Below are 21,789 nucleotides of genomic sequence, written 5' to 3' on the forward strand. Positions count from 1 at the left end.
TTGACACGTTGTAATTGATATATTGATAATTGACACATTGCAATTGATTGGAATAGGGTGTAGAAACTTTAAATAACTTTATTAATTCACAGAAGTTTCACATTTAGAAAAAATCATCATATTTAAATTAGTATCTATCATCGAAATAACCTATTTATTTGAATATTGTAAGATTATTGCATATTGTAATTAATATAATGATAATTGACACATTGTAGATATATTAATAATTGACACATTGCAATTGATATATTGAAAATTTACGCATTGTAATTGATTGGATTCAATTCCTTTCATACAGGAACCACTCTCTTTTATTAAGCTTCTGCGTTAATTAAGTTATGGCTAAACAAAATATACAGGATGTCCTGAAACCCTTAATTATCAACATGTATTACACTGTTGCATATAATGTTGCAAATCATACACAATATGATAGATACAATAATGGTAAATTAGACGCTGCATAAACAACAAACTTTGAAATATCATACTTAAAAATAAGTGTTGAAAGGATTTGCTATCTATTCAAGAATCAGACTTTGGCGTAGTTGTAAAGTTTAATTTCGTTAAATCGAAACTACAAATTTTACTTGGTGTAACATTTTCTTTTATTTAACCCACAGACAAAGAGCCCCATCTAGAGACACAAAACTGCACGTTATATCGAAGTTACAAATTTTACTTGGTGTAACATTTTCTTTTATTTAACCCACAGACAAAGAGCCCCATCTAGAGACACAAAACTGCACTTATAATCATAAAATTCCATATGAAATTTGATATATTTAAGTTAATGCGTTTTTGAACATGTTTAATATGTTTCTGAAAGCCCATACCAATAGAGAGTCGATTTTGTCTCAAATTCTGATAGGTATCTACACTATAAAGATGTTAAATCTGTGCACCAAATCTTAACTATCTAGTTCTCCTCATTTTGTAGTTATCGCGTTAACTAGTATTCGAACGAGCAGACAGACTTCTGAACAGATTTTAAACAAAATTTAATAGCAAATTTGATACTAGAAAATAATTAGTATTTGAAACCATATACCATAATTCACCCGCCAAGCTCAAAACGTTTTTGAGTTATCTTTGTCACAAACAGACAAGTTATCTTTGAGTTATCTTTGTCACAAACAGACAAGTTATCTTTGAGTTATCTTTGTCACAAAAATCTCGAGTTCGAATTCTTTGACGATTATTATACTTTCTAAAAGTAAAAACTGTATATTTAGAAAGCTGAGTTATCAACCGCCAAAACTGCAATTCCTTAAGGCCAATGCAGGTTTAACTCGGTACTTGTAGACATATGGTATCGAACGACGCATTGGATAATTGCAGATTAGAATTTTAGTAGGATCAAACAGAACTGAGAATGAAATAGGTCCCTACGTTTTCTGTCTTGGAAGGCGAATTGCGATGATTATGGTTAGAACCATTGCTGTTGTTGGCGGTGCCATTGTTGGTGTATGGCTTCATATGGAGGTGTTGCATCATGGCCTGGAGACGTTCCTTCTCTTTGGAAAGCTGTAGCTCTAGCTGAGACACGACTTGCATCTGGACGCGGGCTTGCGCCGTGCTCCGATCGTCCAGTTGATGCTCCAGATTTAAGTGTCTGCAAATAAGAAAAAAATTAAGTATTAAGAATTGAAAGAAATCACGTACACGGATTGTTAGAAAAATTTATATGAGATTTGACACTCTAGTCCAAAAAATCATAAAATGAGAATATTTCTGACGCTTTGATAATATTTCTGATTCCACTTTTTATGTTAATTAATTCCATTTGTCAATATTAATTATTAATCAAGATAAAATATAGAACCATTCTCAGTGTCATAATTTCAATTTTAACGAATTAACATCTTAATAATAAGAAAATATTTAAAGTAAGTGCTCACTTTTTGAATGCTTGGTAATCATCACACACAGCTTCGCATCCAGGCCACTTGCAGACCCCGTGCCCATAAAGAGCGTGAGTTGGAGGACTGGAGCAGCCCCTCTGTTCCTCCTTAGGGGTAGGGGGTAGACTTCTTTGGGACGAGGAAGAGGAAGCTGTACTGACGGGGGAAACGGAGTAGCTCTCGTGTTGAGCAGCAGCACCATTCATGAGGGGCCGGCCGCCAGAGGAGCCCCCGTGCATCATCCCATTGAGGGACGCACCACCCTCGTCACCAGAACCTTCTTTCCACATGTCATTGGCATTCAGACCTGAAATGGCGAAAATTATACAAATTAATGAATGATAACAATTCAGATTCGAGTTTGAAAAATTATACACATTGATATTGGAAGCTTAGATTAGTTAGATTAAAGTCCCATTTTATAATTTCATGAAGAATGCTTTCAGAATGGTCCTCGTCATTCTGAACGAGTATGATACCTTAGTAGGTAATCCTTCGCAAAAATGTCACGTTAGAATGGCATTTCATTTCAGAAAGAAGTTGTTTAAACTTCTAATTTTTAATATTTAAAATAAAGAAACAAGATTAAAATACCTTCATTCAAATAATTAATGTATGAGTGATACGGCGATTGTGATATGCATGCGATCCATTTATATCCTTCTCCGAGAATTGCTTGTTGGAATTCGTCCAACATACAGTGAATTTAGAAATTTTGAATATTAAAATACTAATCGTGTTATTAACATATATTTATCTATATTTAAGAATGGTTTAATTTTTAAGTCAATACTACACATGAATTTCTATTTTGTTCATTTTTTTAAATTTTTTATATTTTCTCGATGATTTAATAATTCTGTTTTTGATACTTTATATTTGCTATTATCTTACTTTATATCTTATATTGCAACGCGATGCATTCTTATTTTATATACATTAAAAATTTTTTTTCAGATTTAAAGAATAAATAAATAATACGTTATAAAAAAGGAATCGGTTCTCAAAAATGTTTTAAACCTTTAAAGTAATCCAAATCAGTAAATCTGAGACTTTTCTACAAAATATAAAATATGTACTTCTCCTATGATAAACATAAAATTAAAATTGAAGCTAAACTTCATAATTTCGCCGATTTTTTTTAATTGAACAAATAAGGAAGTATAGTCCATGAATTATAATTCAAAGCCGATTGTTGTAACAATGTCGCTATATATTAATGCAAAAAAAAAAAAAAAATCCACACAGGAGTTATTAAAAAGGAAATAAGCGACGAGGCATGTATAAAAAAATGCAAAATAAAAAGGAGAAAAAAATCCAAGTAAAATATTTTTTTAAAAAATAACATTCCCAATCTCTCTGAAGAGAGTAATCAATATCTTACTTCATACGGAAAATCATTTTCACTCTAAATCTTTTTGATCAACATTAAATATAAAGACAAGAACTAAAGAAAAAAAATACCTTAAATTATTTTTGTTTACAAAAAGTTAAAATTAAGATCTCGAACAAGATATAAGAAATCGCTCACAATATACATACATGAACGAATTAGATAAAAAAAATTTAAAAGATGAAGTTGTGTGATAAAAATAATCTCTCAAGATTAGATAGTACTTGGTCATTATCAAAGAGCCCTATTGTTTAAAGTGAAATAAAATTTGCATGAAAATGAACTTTCCGAGAATTAAAAAAAAAAAACTCTTGCCATTTTAAAAACGTCGTTTTTATACAAAAAACGCTTATAGCTTTAACGAAAACAAATTAGTAAACGAATTGCAAGAAAGAAGAAATTTTTCACGATTTAGAAGTTAAAACAAAATGAAAAGGTTTTAAGAGAGACGGAAAAAATAATAATAAAGACAAAGAGAGGAAACTGAAGAAGAAAGGCAAACAAAATCAAACATCAAAGCCTGATAAACAAAAACTTTTGAGGGAAAAAAAGCCATTCAACAAACGAGGGAAAAATAATAAGAAATGAAGAAAGATTCATTTTTTAGCTGTAATGAACACTTCGCGATAAAATTACTAAGAACACCCATATAAGACTTCGACGGCATAAAAAAAAACATCCACCGATTAAAAATTTTAGAAAAAAAAACAAACAAGAGAAGTATTTTAGACTTAAGTCATCTTATCTTCATAAACATTTCGTTTGCCTCCTAAGCTCAGGTCATTAATTGACTTTAAATATTATTTACTTATTTACTTTTTTCAGCCCTTTTCAAGACAATCTTATGCGCACGGTATTTCATTCAAAGTAAATAAATTAAGTTGTTAATTAAAATCACAATTGATGGCTTCAGCGTTAATCCTGCTGTTCTAACAAACGTGAAATTACAGACGCTTCTGTCTTTTTAATTTTAATTTTTAAAACCTCTCGGTAAATTTATCTTAAGTGCATTAATTTTTTTCGCGCTCAACTGTGACCGTGCGAAGATGCCGTGATTCAAAATTAAAGCCTTACGCCGTGATTTAAAGTTTAGACGAACAAGATATTGGTCAAACAACAATAATTGTAATAAAGACATTAATTGAGTTTTTTTTTAATTCGCACTTACGATGGGAGAAATCTTTCGATTGTTTGATTACATGGCTTTGAAGAGAATTATTAAAATAATGTTTGCTAACTCGAACCTGAATTACCTATAATTTACAAATGTAAAATAAACAAGACGGAATTCGTATAATCTTTCACGGAAATACACCTTTAATCCCTATGCTTTTTTTTTCCTTGAAAAGGAAGAATAATTCCATTAAAGAGAATTTCGTTATGTTTAGAACGCAAAAGAAGCTTTTTTACTTCTCATTAAAAAAAAAGATCATTGAAAATATAATACGCTGTCTGAACAAGTGATTAATTTTTTTCGCGAGACGGCATTAATTTCTAACGAACTTATAATTCGCCGCGATTTTTAATAAATACTAGATGATATTACGATATTTTTTTTTTAACGCGTGCGCTAGAAAAATTTTTCATCACAAAAGAGTTTCCGAATTAAAGGAAAAGGTATCTGAATTCTTTCAGTGGTATTATGTTGCAAGCTTAAACAGACTTAAGTAGGTATATTTATGTATTATAAATGCTTTTAAGAAACGAACGACAGCAAGAAAGCAGTTCGTAAAAAAACTATGCGCAATACAGAAAAGCTTTAATGGACAAAGATCCGTAAATGAGTAGATAAAACGTCTGAAGTAGCTTTTCTTATGGTGTCATTTTTTTCTCCCGCCTTTATTTCAGTAAGAGAAAGCGATACATAAAAATATAGCTAAGCCCTCTAGTTAATGTATAGAATCGGTATTATTTATTTCTGATTTTACTTGAAACTTAAGTATGGACAAAACTAATTAAAATAGGGTAAGGATTGGACAAGGATTAGAAATGCTTGGATGGTAATAGCACTAATGAAGGCATGAAGAAATGATACTTTTTTTTCCCCGCTATTCTAATGCAGATTGGTTAAAACTAATCTTTCATAAATACCAGATCGTTCTGTTTATAGGCATAATTTTGAAACTGCATATTAATTTTTTTCAAGCACCCCTCTTTTAGTTTTTAAATAACAAAACAGATTTATTAAAGAGATCACATTAGAGTTCTTTGAAGTTTTCGTGAAGATATTTTTTTGATCGGAAATGGAAAGGAAGATCATTTTAGATCAAACAGAAAATGAAATAATCTGTTTGTATAAAATGCGTAAAAAAATGACAATTAATATTTCACTCGTATTTTAATTTTTGATGTTGATTTTTTTTTACCGAAAAATTAAGATAAATGCTTTGCATTAATATATTAGTATATTGTAAATGTTAAACAGAAAAAAAAATATTTCCTTAAAATATCTTTTTCTAGATAGAATAAAACTTTTAATGTAGATTTATATTAAATAAAGAAAATAAGTATTAAGAATTAGAGAAACATTATAAAGATGTAGTTGTTCGCTGTAGATATGTTTTAAATTTATTATAATAACTTTAATTTATTTTTTATAAAATATTAATGTCAATAATTTATGCTATATCAAAGAAGATATCATTTTACAGCTAAATATAATTAAAAGATTGTTTTTTCATTGACAATATTCTTTCATTAAGTTACTTTGCGAAAAACCTAGAAATTGGAAAATAAAACGGAGGAAAATTTCTTAGATCACAATATAAGGCATTAGTTGTTCTTAAAAGAGATTTTGGAACCCTTGATAAATCTGCCAACTTTAAATAATATCAATTCAATAGTAATCGCATTGTTTGTAAATTTACTAATACTAGTTAGAAATAATATAATATTATTTTCTAAATAACATTACAATCAGGATTTTTTTTAACAATGTCTTTCTTTCTGAAGAGAATATAACTAGAAAATTGATATTGAATCGGAAAAGATGGAAATTTGAATTTGGAAGCTTTTTTCGCTAGTATCATCTAGAAAATAAACAGATCGAACAGCCATTTCATAAAAACTGTTGCACAACGGCCAAGTGAACCATGCGGAGATCTTTTATTAAGTCCTTAACATAATATTAAAAAAATCTTACTAATTCCTTCAAAAAATTATAGATATTCTGTTAAAGGAGTAAATTAGTCTTGTACTTTTGTAGCACTGAAAATCAAAAGTAATAAAAAAAAATTTTTTTCGCTCGGTTATATTTAAGATTTCCATTTTAATTTTATTCTCCGTGGTAATACGGTATTATAAATAAAAATTCTATTTCAGTTGTGAATCATAATATACATCATTAACACAATAATTTTAATTGTGATATTTTTGTCGCAAATCAAGTCATATTAACTTTAAATAACGCAAGGAAACATCCTTATATTCAATCAAAAGTAGATATACACATTCAGAAGTAAATAACATTTTTCATTAAATGATAATTCTTAATTAAATAAACTTGGATTCATTAATGAATTTCGAATAAAATAATGACATTGCAAAGAATAAAGATATCTGTTCTAGATATTATCATATATTTGAACAAATTATACTTTATTTATTTAAGAAATTACACAATTATACCAACTGCGTTGTATATTCATCGCAAAAACACTATAATATTAATTTGAAAAAATCAAAATCCTATAAAAACATAAAACATAAATCAAGAAAACGAGAATCTATAAAGATTTAATAAAAATCATTCCAAATGTAAATCATTCCAAATATGAAGATGAAGCAATTCGTCAAGTTATTAAGACGATGGCAATTTATGACATAATATAATACTATCATGGACGTTTGCTCAATTTTTCTAATATATCAAATTAATTTGCTTTTTTTATCAATTTATTTCAATAATATCATAAGTTTTATCATACTTAATAATGTATTCTCAAATTATAGTGGTATATTATTAAATTTACAAAAAATGTTCTCTTATCATAACTGACATATCAGAATATATAATGGTTGTGATTACTTAAAATTTTTGTATTTGCAATTCATTTTTTAAAGTTAGAAAAATAATTTCTATAAACAAAACAAATACCATTTGCTTTCGCGTAACAGAACACAAAATACATTTAGGCAGAATTGCTTTGGATTTATCAATTGACATAAATTACTTTTATTAATGAGAAGAAGTTTTTAGTAGAAATAACAGACGATTTAATTTCGATTAATTCCACGATATAAAGATACTATATGGAATATTTTAACTACATGAGAAATATATTCAAGAGTTATCAGAATTGAGTATATATTTTTAATGACTAAAATGACAAAACAGAAAAGAACATAAAATTTTGGATACAACTGAGAATAGTTTTCAGAAGTCTAGAAATCCTTATTTGAAATGGTAAATGTGCAATAATTCTATAATAAAATTTTATACTAATTTGTTAATAGATGAAATTATAAGAGGAAATTCTTATCGCATATTATTTTTTATTATTTTACAGAATTTTGTAAATTCATATTAATTCTTAATTTTTTTTAAAGTATTATGAAATGTTTGTAATTACTAGAATGATATATGGGAAAATAAAAGAAAGGCATTTGTAGGAAATTCTTAGAAAATGATACGAACAATTATATATTGAGAACGAAATAGCATTCTTTTAACTAATGGCGTATATAATGACTTTACGTATATAATGGCTTTACATATATAATGGCTCTTGCGTTCTCATATAAAGAGATTAAAATAATACTAAATTTTTCAGCTTAAACGTGATATAATTCTGCCTATAACAGAACATTTTCTTCGTACTGAAAGGATTTTGAAGTTCTAGACTTTGAATTTAATATATTCAGTTATAATAAAAGACTTTTTAATTTATATAATAATACCATCCTAATTAATTTATATAACAATACCATCCGAATTAATTCATATAAGAATATCATCATAATAAATTTAATTAATATAACAATAACAATTTTCAATCTTTAAAAAAGAATATATTTACAGCATCTTTTTTTTTAATTATTTTTCTATACAATATAATATAGTATGCATTTTCATAAATGTAAAATGAAACTATGGTATCTTTTTCATCTTTACTAATAATAAAGATGAAAATATGTACTGGCACTCTACAAGCCAGACCGTTTGACCTAGAGCTACAAAGCGTGGAAAATACATGCTTTAGAGGTAAAGATGTGCACCTCGAGGGATTTGCTTTGAAATTTTAAATATAATTTTAATTAATTAAAAATTAAGTGAAATTTCACCGTTTTTCTGCTATATCTTTCTAAAATATAATTGCGCAAAAATGAATTTTACATTATTTCAAAATTTAAAAAAAACGTTTTTATAATGATACCAAATTAATAATTATGCAAAATTTTCTTGAATGTTGGAAATTTTCTAAATATATACATTTTTTTCCGAATTTATAACAATGGATTATATTGTTGTCCTGATAATCAAACCATTTTCGCTTGATTTCAGCGATTTTTTTACATTGGAAACTAAACAAGAAAAATTATGTTTAATATCTGTTTAGTTTACAAACCAAATCAAAAGTGAAGTTATAATATCTCGAAATTGATATTAACTGATATTAATTTTTTAGTAGGTTTATGACGTTATGGGGTTATCTCCATTAGAAATGTTCATGCATATAATAAATAAAAGTTAGTAAAACCAATAAAATGATCTAGTCTATTAACAGACAATTTGAGCATGAAGCGATTTATCTGAAATGAAATATAATCAACCTATGAAATATCGCCGGGAATCAGTCATTCGTCTGAGGCGATAAATAGTATATAAAATAAGAAACTGATACGGAGAAACACTAAATTGGTGTACATTTGTTACAAGGAGGTTTTAAAACGCTGTTTCTTTAATAAAAATAACAAAAAGCTAAATATGTATTTAAGTTTGTCATTTTAACATTAAGTCTGCATACAAATATTTTTTTTACTATGCAGGAGAATGATTCTCGAAATTTAACGTAAGTTCTTTCGAATATTTCGATTATTATTTGTGGAATCCAAAGCCAATTGAAATATTAGAAGCGAGTTTGGAATTTTTTATTACATTTTATTAGAAATTAATGCATTTAATTAAAAAATTTGTAATTTCGAATATTTCACCTCAGCATAATTTTTACAATCATTTTAGAATGATTAATGGCAAAAAAAAATTCAAGAAAATCACAGCTGGTTTCTTGATGAAATAAACAATAGAATTTTAAATATAGTTCAGATACGGAAAGATGATGAATTCTTACCCTGTGGAAGCATGAAAGGTTGGAGATTGATCATATATTGCCTGTTGCTTAGTTGCAATTGCTGCATGAGTTGGTGTTGTTGCAGTGCCAGTTGCTGAAGTTGCAACTGCAACTGCTGTCGGTTGGCCTTTTTGTCGGACGATCCGAGCCCCGGCAGGCCATTATTCAGTCCATTTAGTTGATGAAGGATTTGACTTTGCTGCATTATGTTGAGGTTGATCTGCTCTTGGATGTGCGGAATTACGGACTCTAGCTGCTTGAGCTGTTGATGTTGTTGATGCTGTTGCTGTTAGGGCAGAAAAAACAGAAAACATTTAGATTGCTATACAATATAAAATATAATTTTCTATTAATATTTGAACTGAACATAGTTTGTTATATATAATCGAGCTGAAAATTATAAAACTCTTAAAATTTACTCAACTTAAAATATTTTAACAATTGGATTACGTATACATTGAGAATCTCAGCTAAACTGACGTCGTCGAACCACGACTCATAATTACAAAGTAGTTTCTAATTAATCTTTGTGTTGGTCCAAAAATGACGTTGGCCCATTCAGCGTCAGGCCTATTTTGACATCCCTACTTTGATATTCGATATGTTTGATATGCCGACAACCAAAATCTATCTAAAGTTGTGATAAGACTTATATAATTAGGTGCATTATTTTATGACCTTCATATTAAAATTTTCTAAGAGAACATAATTTAAAAATATATATATATCGTCTTTCATCAGTGATTAATGTGGCCTAAATGAAAAGTACAAAATCAATCACCGATGACTGACGGGGCATGAAATACATTCAGTCACCAGTGACTAATATTGAATGTAAAGTGTTAATCTCACTAAACTAAACTCAAATTTCATAATTTATTTTAGGTAAAATGTATCAATAATTAGATTATATAATACATAGAGAGTCTTAGATTTGCTGAAGATACGTGTCATCAGCCCATAGTTCAAAATTCCAAGGTTCGTCCCAAAACAGTCCTAGTGTTGCTTCAAAATGGAGAGTAAGTATAATTAAATATAACAAATTTCATGAAATATTTTATTTAAAATGTTTTAAAAATGGGATGATCGCACAAACAATGATAATTTCAAATAATTTTAATAATAATCAATTAAATAATTAACTAAATCTCGGATAATTTTCCGAGAACTGAACCAAATAGATATATTATAGAAATTGCATCTACTAATGATATTTTATCTTTAAATTCATAAAATAAAGACATCTTCTGAAACAAGAAGGAAATGAATAACTGACATTCAAATTATTGAATGAAAATGCTGCTTAAAGAACTATTACCAGAATTTCAACAATTAACATTATTAACAGCAGAATTATAACAGTGGAACTATTAACAAAATTTTAATAGTTTAAAGAACTATTAACAGAATTTTAACAATTAACAGTATAAATGAATTTTAACAATTAACAGTATTAACAGAATTTTATCAGTTAATAGTATTAACAGAATTTTATCAGTTAACAGTATTAACAGAATTTTAACAATTAACAGCATTAACAGAGTTTTAACAGTAGAACTATTAAACGAATCTTAACAGTAGAACTATTAACAGAATTTTAACAGCTTAAATAATTATTAATAGAATTATGTTTTAATGTTTTCAGATACCAGAACAATGCAACTGATAACACATATGAAAATGAAATTGAAAATTATTGTCAAAGTCAAAACTTCTGCTTTTAAAACTTAATTATTGAAGGGAGGGTGTAGTACGCACCTGCTGTTGCTGTAAAAAAATGGACTGTTGCTGTTGCAGTAACTGCTGCAACTGCGTAGGCGACGGTTGCTGCAGTAGCTGTTGCAGCTGATGTTGAGCCAACAGCTGCGAATTCATCATCAACAAAGGAGGGATGTTGGATTCGTTGCCACCAGACTTGTCGGTATGGTTGGCCGACCTGGACCGCTTAATAACCAGAGCCTTAGAGCCCTGCAATTAAGAAAAAAAAATCTTATGAATTATATTCAGTAAGGAAAATCAAAGTTTAAAAATAAAATCGTGTGAAAATATCACAAAAGTGTTTTTCAAAATTCATGTGAATGATTTACATCATATTACATACCAATAGTTTCGAGAAAAAAAAATGCACAACAATAGTGTGTATTTTTTTAATTTGGAAAATCAGGGAAAGAATGCTAGATATAATTAAATGTGAAAATAAAACAGGATGAAACTTTAGTTGATATCAAATACAAAAATACAAATGAAATAATCTCAAGCAAATTGCATTTAATATTGACATCAGTTAACATTAATTAAAAATCAAAATCCGATATATTATTAAAAATAATAAAAAAATACCAAGATATTATATAAGATATTCAACTTTTAATAATAGGATTAATTTTAATTCTAATGTGTCGCCGCAAAATCTGCTACAGTTCTAATACCAGCTATACTTAAAGAAGATTAAAATAACTGGTTCAGTGTTACTGTTTTCAGAAAATTATAAAAGTTGCTATTGTAAAACAGTTAGTTATAAGAATTAGAAAAACTAAAACAAGCAAATGAAAGCAATTTTTGTTTGAAAATTTTAATAACAAAATAAGTATTATAATGTTATTGTTAAGATATTTTTTATTTAGGTTTGGAATTTTTCAGCAAATCATAACATAAGAGTTGCCAGCTGACATATACAAACAAATAATATTTCATTTAAGAGAAGTATTTACCCAAGATTTAGATGGAGTTTTCTATATACAAGATGTATCTTTATTGTTTATTCTCTGCCTTGTTACTGACATTGTTTCAAATATTTAAATTAGAAAAAAAAATATTTTGAAAAATGGAAAAGACTAAAACATAGAGTCATAAAGTGAGATTACAGAAGTTGAGGGGTTATTGTAAATATACCCAATATTTAACTTGTTTATTTTGGCAATAAGACAGGTAGAAAAAATGAATATGGGGGAGAGGAGAAAAGAAACTTTAAGCACAATAAACAACAAAAGGTATAATGAACATACATATATATGTATATGAAAAAAAAATTATTAACGAAAGAATTATAACAAAAGCGAATTTTGAAATTATTTTACGAAAATATACAGATTTTTTTTTTCCTGCACCTTTTCGAAGCCTCTTTTCTTTACGGATTTTTAACTTTAACCAAACGATTCAAGTGCAAACAAGAATATAATCCAAGATAAATATTGCCTCGAAGCAAAACCAGAATAGTAAAAAAATTATTAAAAAAACTATCTTTGTTCTTTTATCTTTATTTTTTCCTTCTTTGTTCTTCTTTTTTTCCCAGAGTCGCCGAAACTTGAGTAATATTACAGGTGTCAAAAAAGTGAGGAAAAATTTTTGGAACGAAGTGCTCTAACGCCGGAAGCTAAGGCCCGAAATGCAACCGCTTTAAATACATGAAAGAACATAATAAAAAAAGAGACAAAAAAAGAAGAAATAAAAAGCCATTGCCATCTTAGGGAAGAAATAAAGACTAAGCTTTTATGAGCCATTATTTACACGCTGAGAGCATATTTAAAAACAAATAGTTCTTTCAAAAATTGTTCATAAAAATATAAAAGAAGTTTACGAATGTTACAAAGAATAAACACAGCTTTTGTGCTTAAAAAGCAACTCATATTCTGGCAATATTTATAAAATTTCAGCATTTTTTTGGGACAAAAAGTAAGTCCAGTAAAGGTACATAATAAGCACATTATTAGAAAAAAAATTGAATTTATTGAATTTTTTTTATCCTTATAAAATGCCGGCAAAAAATTTGTTTAATAATCCGAAATTTCAGCAAACAAAATATTTTCTGAATTGAAATAATGTTAAAATTTAAAGCTTTTTCTCCCTTATTTGCAATTTAATGAGCATATCTTTGGAATGCTTTTTATGAGTTTTTTTTTTTTTATTTTTGCGATTTTATTTTTATTTAAAATGCATGATTATAATAATTAGATCAATGAGAAAAAAGTCATTTAACTAAATGTATCATAAAAACAATAAGCTAAAGTCCTAGACCAGCATTCGATGATGATAGTATTCTTTGATAATTTTTTTAAGCAATATAATGATTAAGAAAAAAAATCAGCAGAAGTTTTGGTAAATCAAAAGATTTATTTGCTAATTTAGCATTTACCCCCGGCCCTTTATTATGTTTTCAAAAAGAAAAAAAAACACTTTTTAAAAAACAGTTGGTAATATCCTAACGTATTACTACAGTTTTTTAAAGAAATTAAATCACCCATATTAATGAATTCAACAGTCAATAAATTCTTTATATAATTTGATAATATCCACTGTAAATGGACGATACTCTTTACAACTTCACTATGAGATAGATGAAAACAATAGACGAGTTTCCGGTACAGTTATTTAATTATTTTCTAAGTTTCAGATTTCAAAAGACAAAACAAATACGAACACGAAAATATGACACTCATTTAGAATACAATCTTATAATGACCCCCCAAGAAGGATAATGGAAAATATACTTTGATGTTAATAAGGCAACGCCATCTGTTGTATCGAAAGAGAAGGTAGTAGAGTTATGCAACCGCTACACCACAAAGTTTCCATTTCAGATTAAACACTTATATATCAACACTTATAACACAAATTATATCGAGAGAAAAAATATTATATCGAGAGTAACAATGTTTTATTTCTTTGTAAAAATAAAGCAAAATAAATAATAGAAGAAGTGAAATTTAAAAAGCATTAAAATTAGTTTATGAACAATATTTTATACCATGTTAATCGTATCTAAACACACGAATCTTAAAAATAAAGAGCCTCTGAGAACATGAAATTCTGTTTGATGCTGAAAGTTCCCTTTCTATATTAAATAGTAATCAAATATAGTTGATCAAGGAATGAATGACGAATATCATATATGGATAGCAATCAAATACAGTTGAATCATTCAAATATGATCAGTCAAATAGTCAATCAATTAACAAACAACTTAATTTGTTGAATAAAGTTGGTAAAATTGTAAAATAGCTTTTCGTGAATCATTAAACTAAGAAATTTCTATTTTACGATTGTTCTCAAATAATTCCTTTTCTATAATAAATATAATATTTCAAAGCTGTATTATAATTAATGAATATCAACGAAAAATAATAATGAAATACAGCTGATATATTCGTATATGTTTAAATCAAATAATCAAACTATTAAGTAACCCACGAAAGTTAGTTAGTTAAAATTAAAATCTCAAAATACTTTATAACAATTAAAGTATGCAACTTCAAATTTATAGATTTTCCTGTACGTTCCCTAAAATATGAATAGAATCTTAACCCCTTAATCGTTGCGTCCGTTTGACAATGAGTTGTTTTTCAAATAAGTTGAAGTTTCATTAGTCAAAGATGGTAAAATCCGATAAAAAAAAGTTACATATTCACAGATAATTCAAGTATTCTAAGGTAAGAAAAAAGTAAAAAAGTTAAGATGTTGAATTTTGACTTCAATCAAAAATAAATGAATAAAATAAAATAAAACTGTGAAAAAAGAGAATAAAAATTAAGGCAACATAGGAAGAATATGGCGACACTTTTTATAAGTTAGAAAGTTTTAATTTAGTTCATCAGTGATAATTTATACTAAATTTATAATGCTTTAAAATTATATAAATTTAGTAAAAAATATTCTTAAGCGTAGGCCATCTAACAGCTGTAAAGAACCTAGAAAAGAGGTTTTTCCTTTCAAACGGAGGAAAGCAAGCAATAAATCGGTTAAATAAGATCGCCAAACGCCATCTATAAGACACACCACCACGATATTGAATAGAAAGATATAAATTTCAGATGACACCTCGCAAAAAACAGCGATATTATCCAACCGGCCACAGGCCGTTGTCGCCTCTAAGAATGGAACTGAAACCGCCGGCAGCAAACCGAGTGAAAAACACCCGACGACAAATTGTCAACCGATCATAGATACTGCTGCATAAGTAGATAAGACACCGCCATTTCCTGGGCTTTGACTGAGAACTAAGGGTGTTTTAAAAGTGATTTCCCACCCCTCTATGTTTGTAGCTGCAAGGTGGGGGTTGTGCCTAGGGTTTTGTTGTGATTAATGGGATGAAATCTTGCGGAATATAAGATTTTTTTTCCCTAGGATCGTTGCCTTCGATTTCCGAAGTTAGTTGATAGCTTTTTCTCTGCTTGTTTGCTTTATTTTTTTTCTTGCGGAATGTGATGAAAGTTTTGAAGAATGACGTCAAGTGTTGATAGTATTACGCAGTCTCTACTGCAGGCGGTGTAGATTATGGTCTGTGGTGTGTTAAATTGCCGCAGTTTTCTTGTGTCAGATAGTAGTCCAGTTTGACAGATATCAAACGACGACCTCTGGCTCTGACAGAGATGGGGAACTAGACTGATGGGCAGTCATCAAACTGTATCGATATGACAAAAAGAAAAGGACGGATGTGCTACAGTCACAATATACAATATGTGAATACTTAATATGCTATTTTCTTTTAATGAAAATGCTATTTGGTGTATTAAATATCTATAGAAGACCTTATATCCAACCGCTTCAATGTACAGTAAACTCCCGATTATCCGCGCCTGCTGTACAAAGTTTTTTTTTTTTTTTTTGACTGATTTTTTCAAAAAGGTGCAGTTTTATAGTTATGCTCTTGTAATTACATAATACATTACAGTATTAAAACAGTACATATGTATTAATTTTTCTGTGTATTCTTGACGCCTCTCGTAAGTACGAAGCACTTTTCTGTTTTCATTAACAAATGCATTTTAGGTTAGTTTTGAGTGATATACTAAAATATTAAGCGTTAGTTAAACATTTCCTGCTGTTTATTTTACGTTTCATAGTACATAAAACGAGTTTTCAAAGTTGAATGACTGTTTTCTCTTTTGCTATACCCGTTTTTAGCTTTTTTCGGATTATCCGCGATTTTTGTTATCCGCGGCGGCCGCGCCACCCAATTCCGCGGATAATCGGGAGTGTACTGTATTATACATTTTCCTTTTAAAAAAGTGTAATATATTCCAACTTTTTAGTTTTTCAGTATGGTGAAAATCTCTCTTAGCTTCTATCAATGCAATACAGCAATTAAATAATGAGATTCTACAGCATAAGATATAGAACTAGAAGTTTCGAAACAAAAACTAAGTTTCGAAATAATGTTTGCTTTCCATGGGTGTTTATCCATCAAATTTAAAATTTAAATATATTAAGTATAAGAAATACTAATTTAACTAAATACTAATTATATCAACAGTAGAGCATATATAGATAATTTGAATTAAATGAGATAAGAAGACATTCGAAATTTTGAGTCATGCATAAGAATTCAGTGTCCAATTTAGCGAAATTAATAAGAAAGTTATTAACATAATGATACAGGATTTAAAAATTCAAAGAACTGATAAGAAAAAAATACAAAATATTCTAAAAATACTGCATTTTAAAGTTAAGAAACATTAAAAAAAATTGTTTGAAATGAAAAAAAAAAAAATTCTAAATCCTAAAAAAATCCTCGGCAACGAATTCCCCCCCCCTATCAATTTGGTTTTTAAAAATGATCTATATCTTTAAATTTTCATAGGTTAATAGGATAATAATGTTCAGAACAGTAGCTAATGCTTTAGGTGATTTTAAACAATGATTGCAAACGATTTATAACGATTGTGTTTATAGTAATAATTCCCATTTGACTGCATTTATAAATTAATTTTCTACTAACATAAATTTAAACTTAAAATAATTTTACTTTTCAGATGCATAGGTGTCTAACGCCTATCGGGTTATAATAACGGTGACTTTATCTCTGGCCTATGAATTTTTTAATTTCGATTCCAGCATAAACGGAAAACCTTCTTTCTGAACTGTCAAAAGCTACAAACTTGCTTATCCGTTTTATCTTAAGCTTCATACTCTTAAAAACTGAAACCGCATGAAACTGAATTGCATTTCTTTCTAATAGTCATGGCTCGAAGTTATTGAAATAACGTTGAAAACCGCATTTAAATTTCATCTTAATCAATCAAGTCATCAATCAACAAAGTTACTAATATTTTTAAAAGATTGCAAATTTTTTCAAGACTATATGAGAAATATTTTTTTTTTCATATAAGTTTTGTTTTTCCTTTAAAAAAATTGAATCAAAAGATTAAAGTAAATTCGTATTTACTACATGAAATAAAATTATGATATTGTTTTAAAAATAAATTGCAAAACTGAAATGATATATAAAAATTGAAAAGATTTTGAAAGAACACTAAAATAAATATAATTATATTTTTCATGAAAAAAAATATAATTTTCATAAAATTTTTTACAGCAAATTTGTTTTCTATGCATTCTCACACATTTAAGTGCAAAGAAACAAAAATTTTCTAGGGAACATAATCATCATCACAAGAAAATAATTTTAATAAATTTTATTTCAGATTTAATTTTTATTTCAATCAGAAAGCATTTTATTATATTTTTTTTTTACATTAAATGCGTTCCCTATACATTTTCACACGTTTAGTTGCAAAAAGACATAAAAATTCTCTAGGAAAGACAAAAATCATCAGAACAGAACAATCGTGAAAAATTTTATTTCAGGTTCAATTTTTATTTCTATCACAATATATTTTATTACATTTTTTTTTACGGCAAAGGCGTTTGCTATGCATTCTCACACGTTTAGGTGCAAAGAAGCATACATCAGAACAGAACAATTTTAATCAATTTTATTTCAAGTTCAGTTTTTGTTTATATCAGAATTTATACATGAAAATGCTTACAATTCTATACATAGTGCTAATTCAAACTTAAATCAATAAACTTCTCAGTGTTTAATCGGAAGTCTAAGAAAATTTCATATCAACCCTAGCAGATTAAGGTTCGGCGATGTTGTTTTGACAAGTGTCATTCAAACTTGCGAACCAATGAGCATGTCGGCAGTAGCGACCACCTGATATCAATCATAGAGGCCGCCAAATACGTGTTTACTGACTTGTTGGAGCGTATTAACCACTTAAGTGAAAGTAATAAGTGATAATTGCTATATTGGATTATATGTAGGCTGGATTTGACATGTCTATCTTCGAAGTATTTGTGGATGAACGATACATCAGAAACTTCACCTATAAAGATATTACCAATTTTTGCTTTGTTTTGCTGTTTGCAAACAATTTGGTAGAATGTTTAAAAAATATTATATATTAAGATGACAAATAAAATTATTAACTAATTTGAATTTATTCAATATTTTCTTAGACATTCTGAAACGATTATTCGTAAAGAAATATTAAATTCCAACTTAGGAATGAACTAAAAAATACTAAATTTGGCGTTTTAAAATAACTATTTGCAAAGAAATAATAAATTCCAACTTAGGAATGAACTAAAAAAATTTTTGAGATAAAAAAATGCTGAATTCGATTCGGTGTTCCAAAATAATTATTTGTAAAAAAAAATATTAAATTCCAACTTAGGAACGACCTAAAAAATTTTCTGAGATAAAAATGCCAAATTCGGCTTTCTGAAACGATTATTTGTAAAGAAATATTAAATACCAACTTAGAAATGGACTAAAATATTTTCGAGATAAAAAATGTTAAATTCGGCGTTCTAAAACAATTATTTGTAAAGAAATATTAAATTCCAATTCAGGAATGAACTAAAAAAGTTTTGAGACAAAAAAAAAAAAAAAAAGGTTAAATTAAAGTTTTGTTTTTAAACCCAGGTTTAGCACTTTTCATGTTAAGAAAATTATTATCACAACAGCAATCTCAATATTTTGGTAGAGAAAATAAACTGAGAATTATAAATCATTCTAAAAATAATATATAATTTTAAATTTTACAATAAACAAAAAAGAAAAATCGATTCAATATCTGTATTTAGTACATCTGAAATTTAGTTGATGAACGTTGTCTTGTTATCACCCTATATGCATTTAAATTTAAATGAGATACTTAACCTTCAAATTATTGCAAAGTTTCATAAAAAATAATTTTAAAAAAACGAAACAGATAAGATGATAAAAAAAAAGTTCAGTTTATATGCAACGATTCATAACATTATCTGGTGTTTTGAAATGATTATTTGTAAAAAATTAATAAAATCCGACAAATAAATAGTTTAAAAAATTTTTGAATAAAAAAAATGTTAAAATTAGAAATAAAAAGAGATTTGGAACATTTTTAATTTAGCTGATAAATATTTCATGACATTTGTAACCATTTAAATTAAAATATTTAGCATCTAAATAGTTTCAAAGTTTTATTTTTTTTAAAAAAAGGCAAAGCGATCGGTGCAGATTAATTAAATTTTCTTTCAATTTAAAGAAGAGTTGCAAGGTACATTCAGAAGTATCATTCACAAAATCAAAACTAGTAAAATAAGAATATGTTAAATATCAACAAAAATCAGTTACATTGAAAAATACATAATATCTTAAATTTTGATTATACATATGACACATTTAAAAAAGAAAATATACTATAAAATCGTGAATTACTTCTAATATCACTGTTCTCAAATTTAAATTTTTAATATGCATAACAAAATCGAACTAAATGATTTTAACAATGAAGCTACAAGCAGCAAATTCATTAGCAAAAATGATATGAAAACAAACAAAAATTAAAACAAAATTTAAAACACTTTTCAATGATTAAATATTTAAATATCTTCTTACAAATCTTATATAGATTCTTGATATATTTTCATATTTGTCCAATATTAAGATTCATCAAAATACTTCCCCAAAAAAAAGTCAATATTAGATTCGCAAGCATTTTAAAATCTTTTCCGGAATCTGACATCAAAATGTTTAATAACGCGGGCAGAAATTATTCGTTCTGCGGTAGAAATAATTTACATCCGAGTAAAAGGTAATTCCAGGAGAAATTAATCGATTCATTAGGGACTACAACATGCAGACTAATTTGACGAATCTATTAATAACTCAGTAATATTTCGATTTCTATCATTTGAAATACAAATACGATTTCATGGAATTTTAATAGTTCTCTTTTATAATACCCATTAGAATATTCAGATAATTTGTAATCTATTTACGCATGCGAATACAATAGTAAAGAGGTAATAAATATTAAAATTCCTTTTAGAATAAACATACTTATTAAAATGTTCTGCATTATAGATGAAGATTTGTTTAACAGTACTAAGGTTAAATTAGGATTAGTAAAGAATTAATTTTCATTAATATAAAGATTGACAATCTAAATAATTCTAGATTTGTTTATAAGAACATTTTTAAAAAGAAATTTTACATAATTATCAAACTTATTTAATTAACTTTTTCAAAAGTATTAATTCCTAGATTTGATTTTTGATAGAGTTTTTGACTAATACTGAATAAGGAATATAATACAATATACTAAGTATTACATTTTAAACTGTAAATATAAAAGAGTTATGAACATTTTTATGCGTATAGTTTTTTCGTATTAATCTTAAATTGCATCATATCTAACTATATCATAAGAGCTTACTTAGCTTATTATATTATTGCAAAAGAATTAAAAATTAAAAGTAATTTTTTTTAAATTAAAAATTACTCTTAAGATTTATCATCAAAGTTGAAAAAAATTCATTATTTATTTAAAATCGGCTATAATTTTCAAAAAAAAATTTTTTTTTTTTTTTTGGGATCTGATTAATTATAATTTTCATGTTTAAGTTATTTATCAGGTTTTTGTAAGGACAATTTCCATTATTATTTAAAAGTCTTTTAATAAAAGAATGGACCATACCTGATATAAGATCCAAAGTATTTTTATTCATCTGTTCAAAAACATAAGAATAAAAAAAAATCAAGTCCATCATGTACATATAAACAAACAAATGCCTCATAAGGTAATCCGCTAATATTGCATCGCTTCAAGTATCTTTACAGTCACATGGTAAATTTAACTCTGCGTGTTTAATAATTAACTGGACATTATTTTGCACTATGCTGTAACATAACATTTTTTAAAATATATTTCTCTCAAGAGTTACGATGTAATTCAAAATTAAATTAGTAAGGCGAATCTGATGAGTATAAATTAATTTTATAGTAGGGTTTAAAAAAATTAATTATGAATTTTCCCCCATCCGTTTAATAAAATTACAGATATTTTCCTCTAAACATAAAATTGAAAATTAAAACCATCGGAAAGAGTCTCCCCCAAATTTTTTCTCCACACTCTCTAATAAAAGGTTA

At 27.2% G+C, this 21,789-nt stretch overlaps 1 protein-coding gene across 8 annotated transcripts in view; it reads right to left on the reverse strand.

Annotated features, from left to right (window-relative positions):
• LOC129987925 (forkhead box protein P1-like) overlaps positions 1-21,789 on the reverse strand; it is a 536,440-nt gene that overhangs the window by 32,585 nt on the left and 482,066 nt on the right. For all 8 annotated transcript variants that reach the window (XM_056095928.1, XM_056095924.1, XM_056095925.1 and 5 more), the window contains 4 exons: positions 11,349-11,558; positions 9,591-9,876; positions 1,905-2,214; positions 1,396-1,618 (listed from right to left, as the gene is read on the reverse strand). In XM_056095928.1, coding sequence (XP_055951903.1) covers positions 1,396-1,618; positions 1,905-2,214; positions 9,591-9,876; positions 11,349-11,558 — 1,029 coding nt within the window. The remainder of the gene's footprint in view (positions 1-1,395; positions 1,619-1,904; positions 2,215-9,590; positions 9,877-11,348; positions 11,559-21,789) is intronic.

This window comes from Argiope bruennichi, chromosome 10 (assembly GCF_947563725.1).
Source record: "Argiope bruennichi chromosome 10, qqArgBrue1.1, whole genome shotgun sequence".
Classification (NCBI taxonomy): domain Eukaryota; kingdom Metazoa; phylum Arthropoda; class Arachnida; order Araneae; family Araneidae; genus Argiope; species Argiope bruennichi.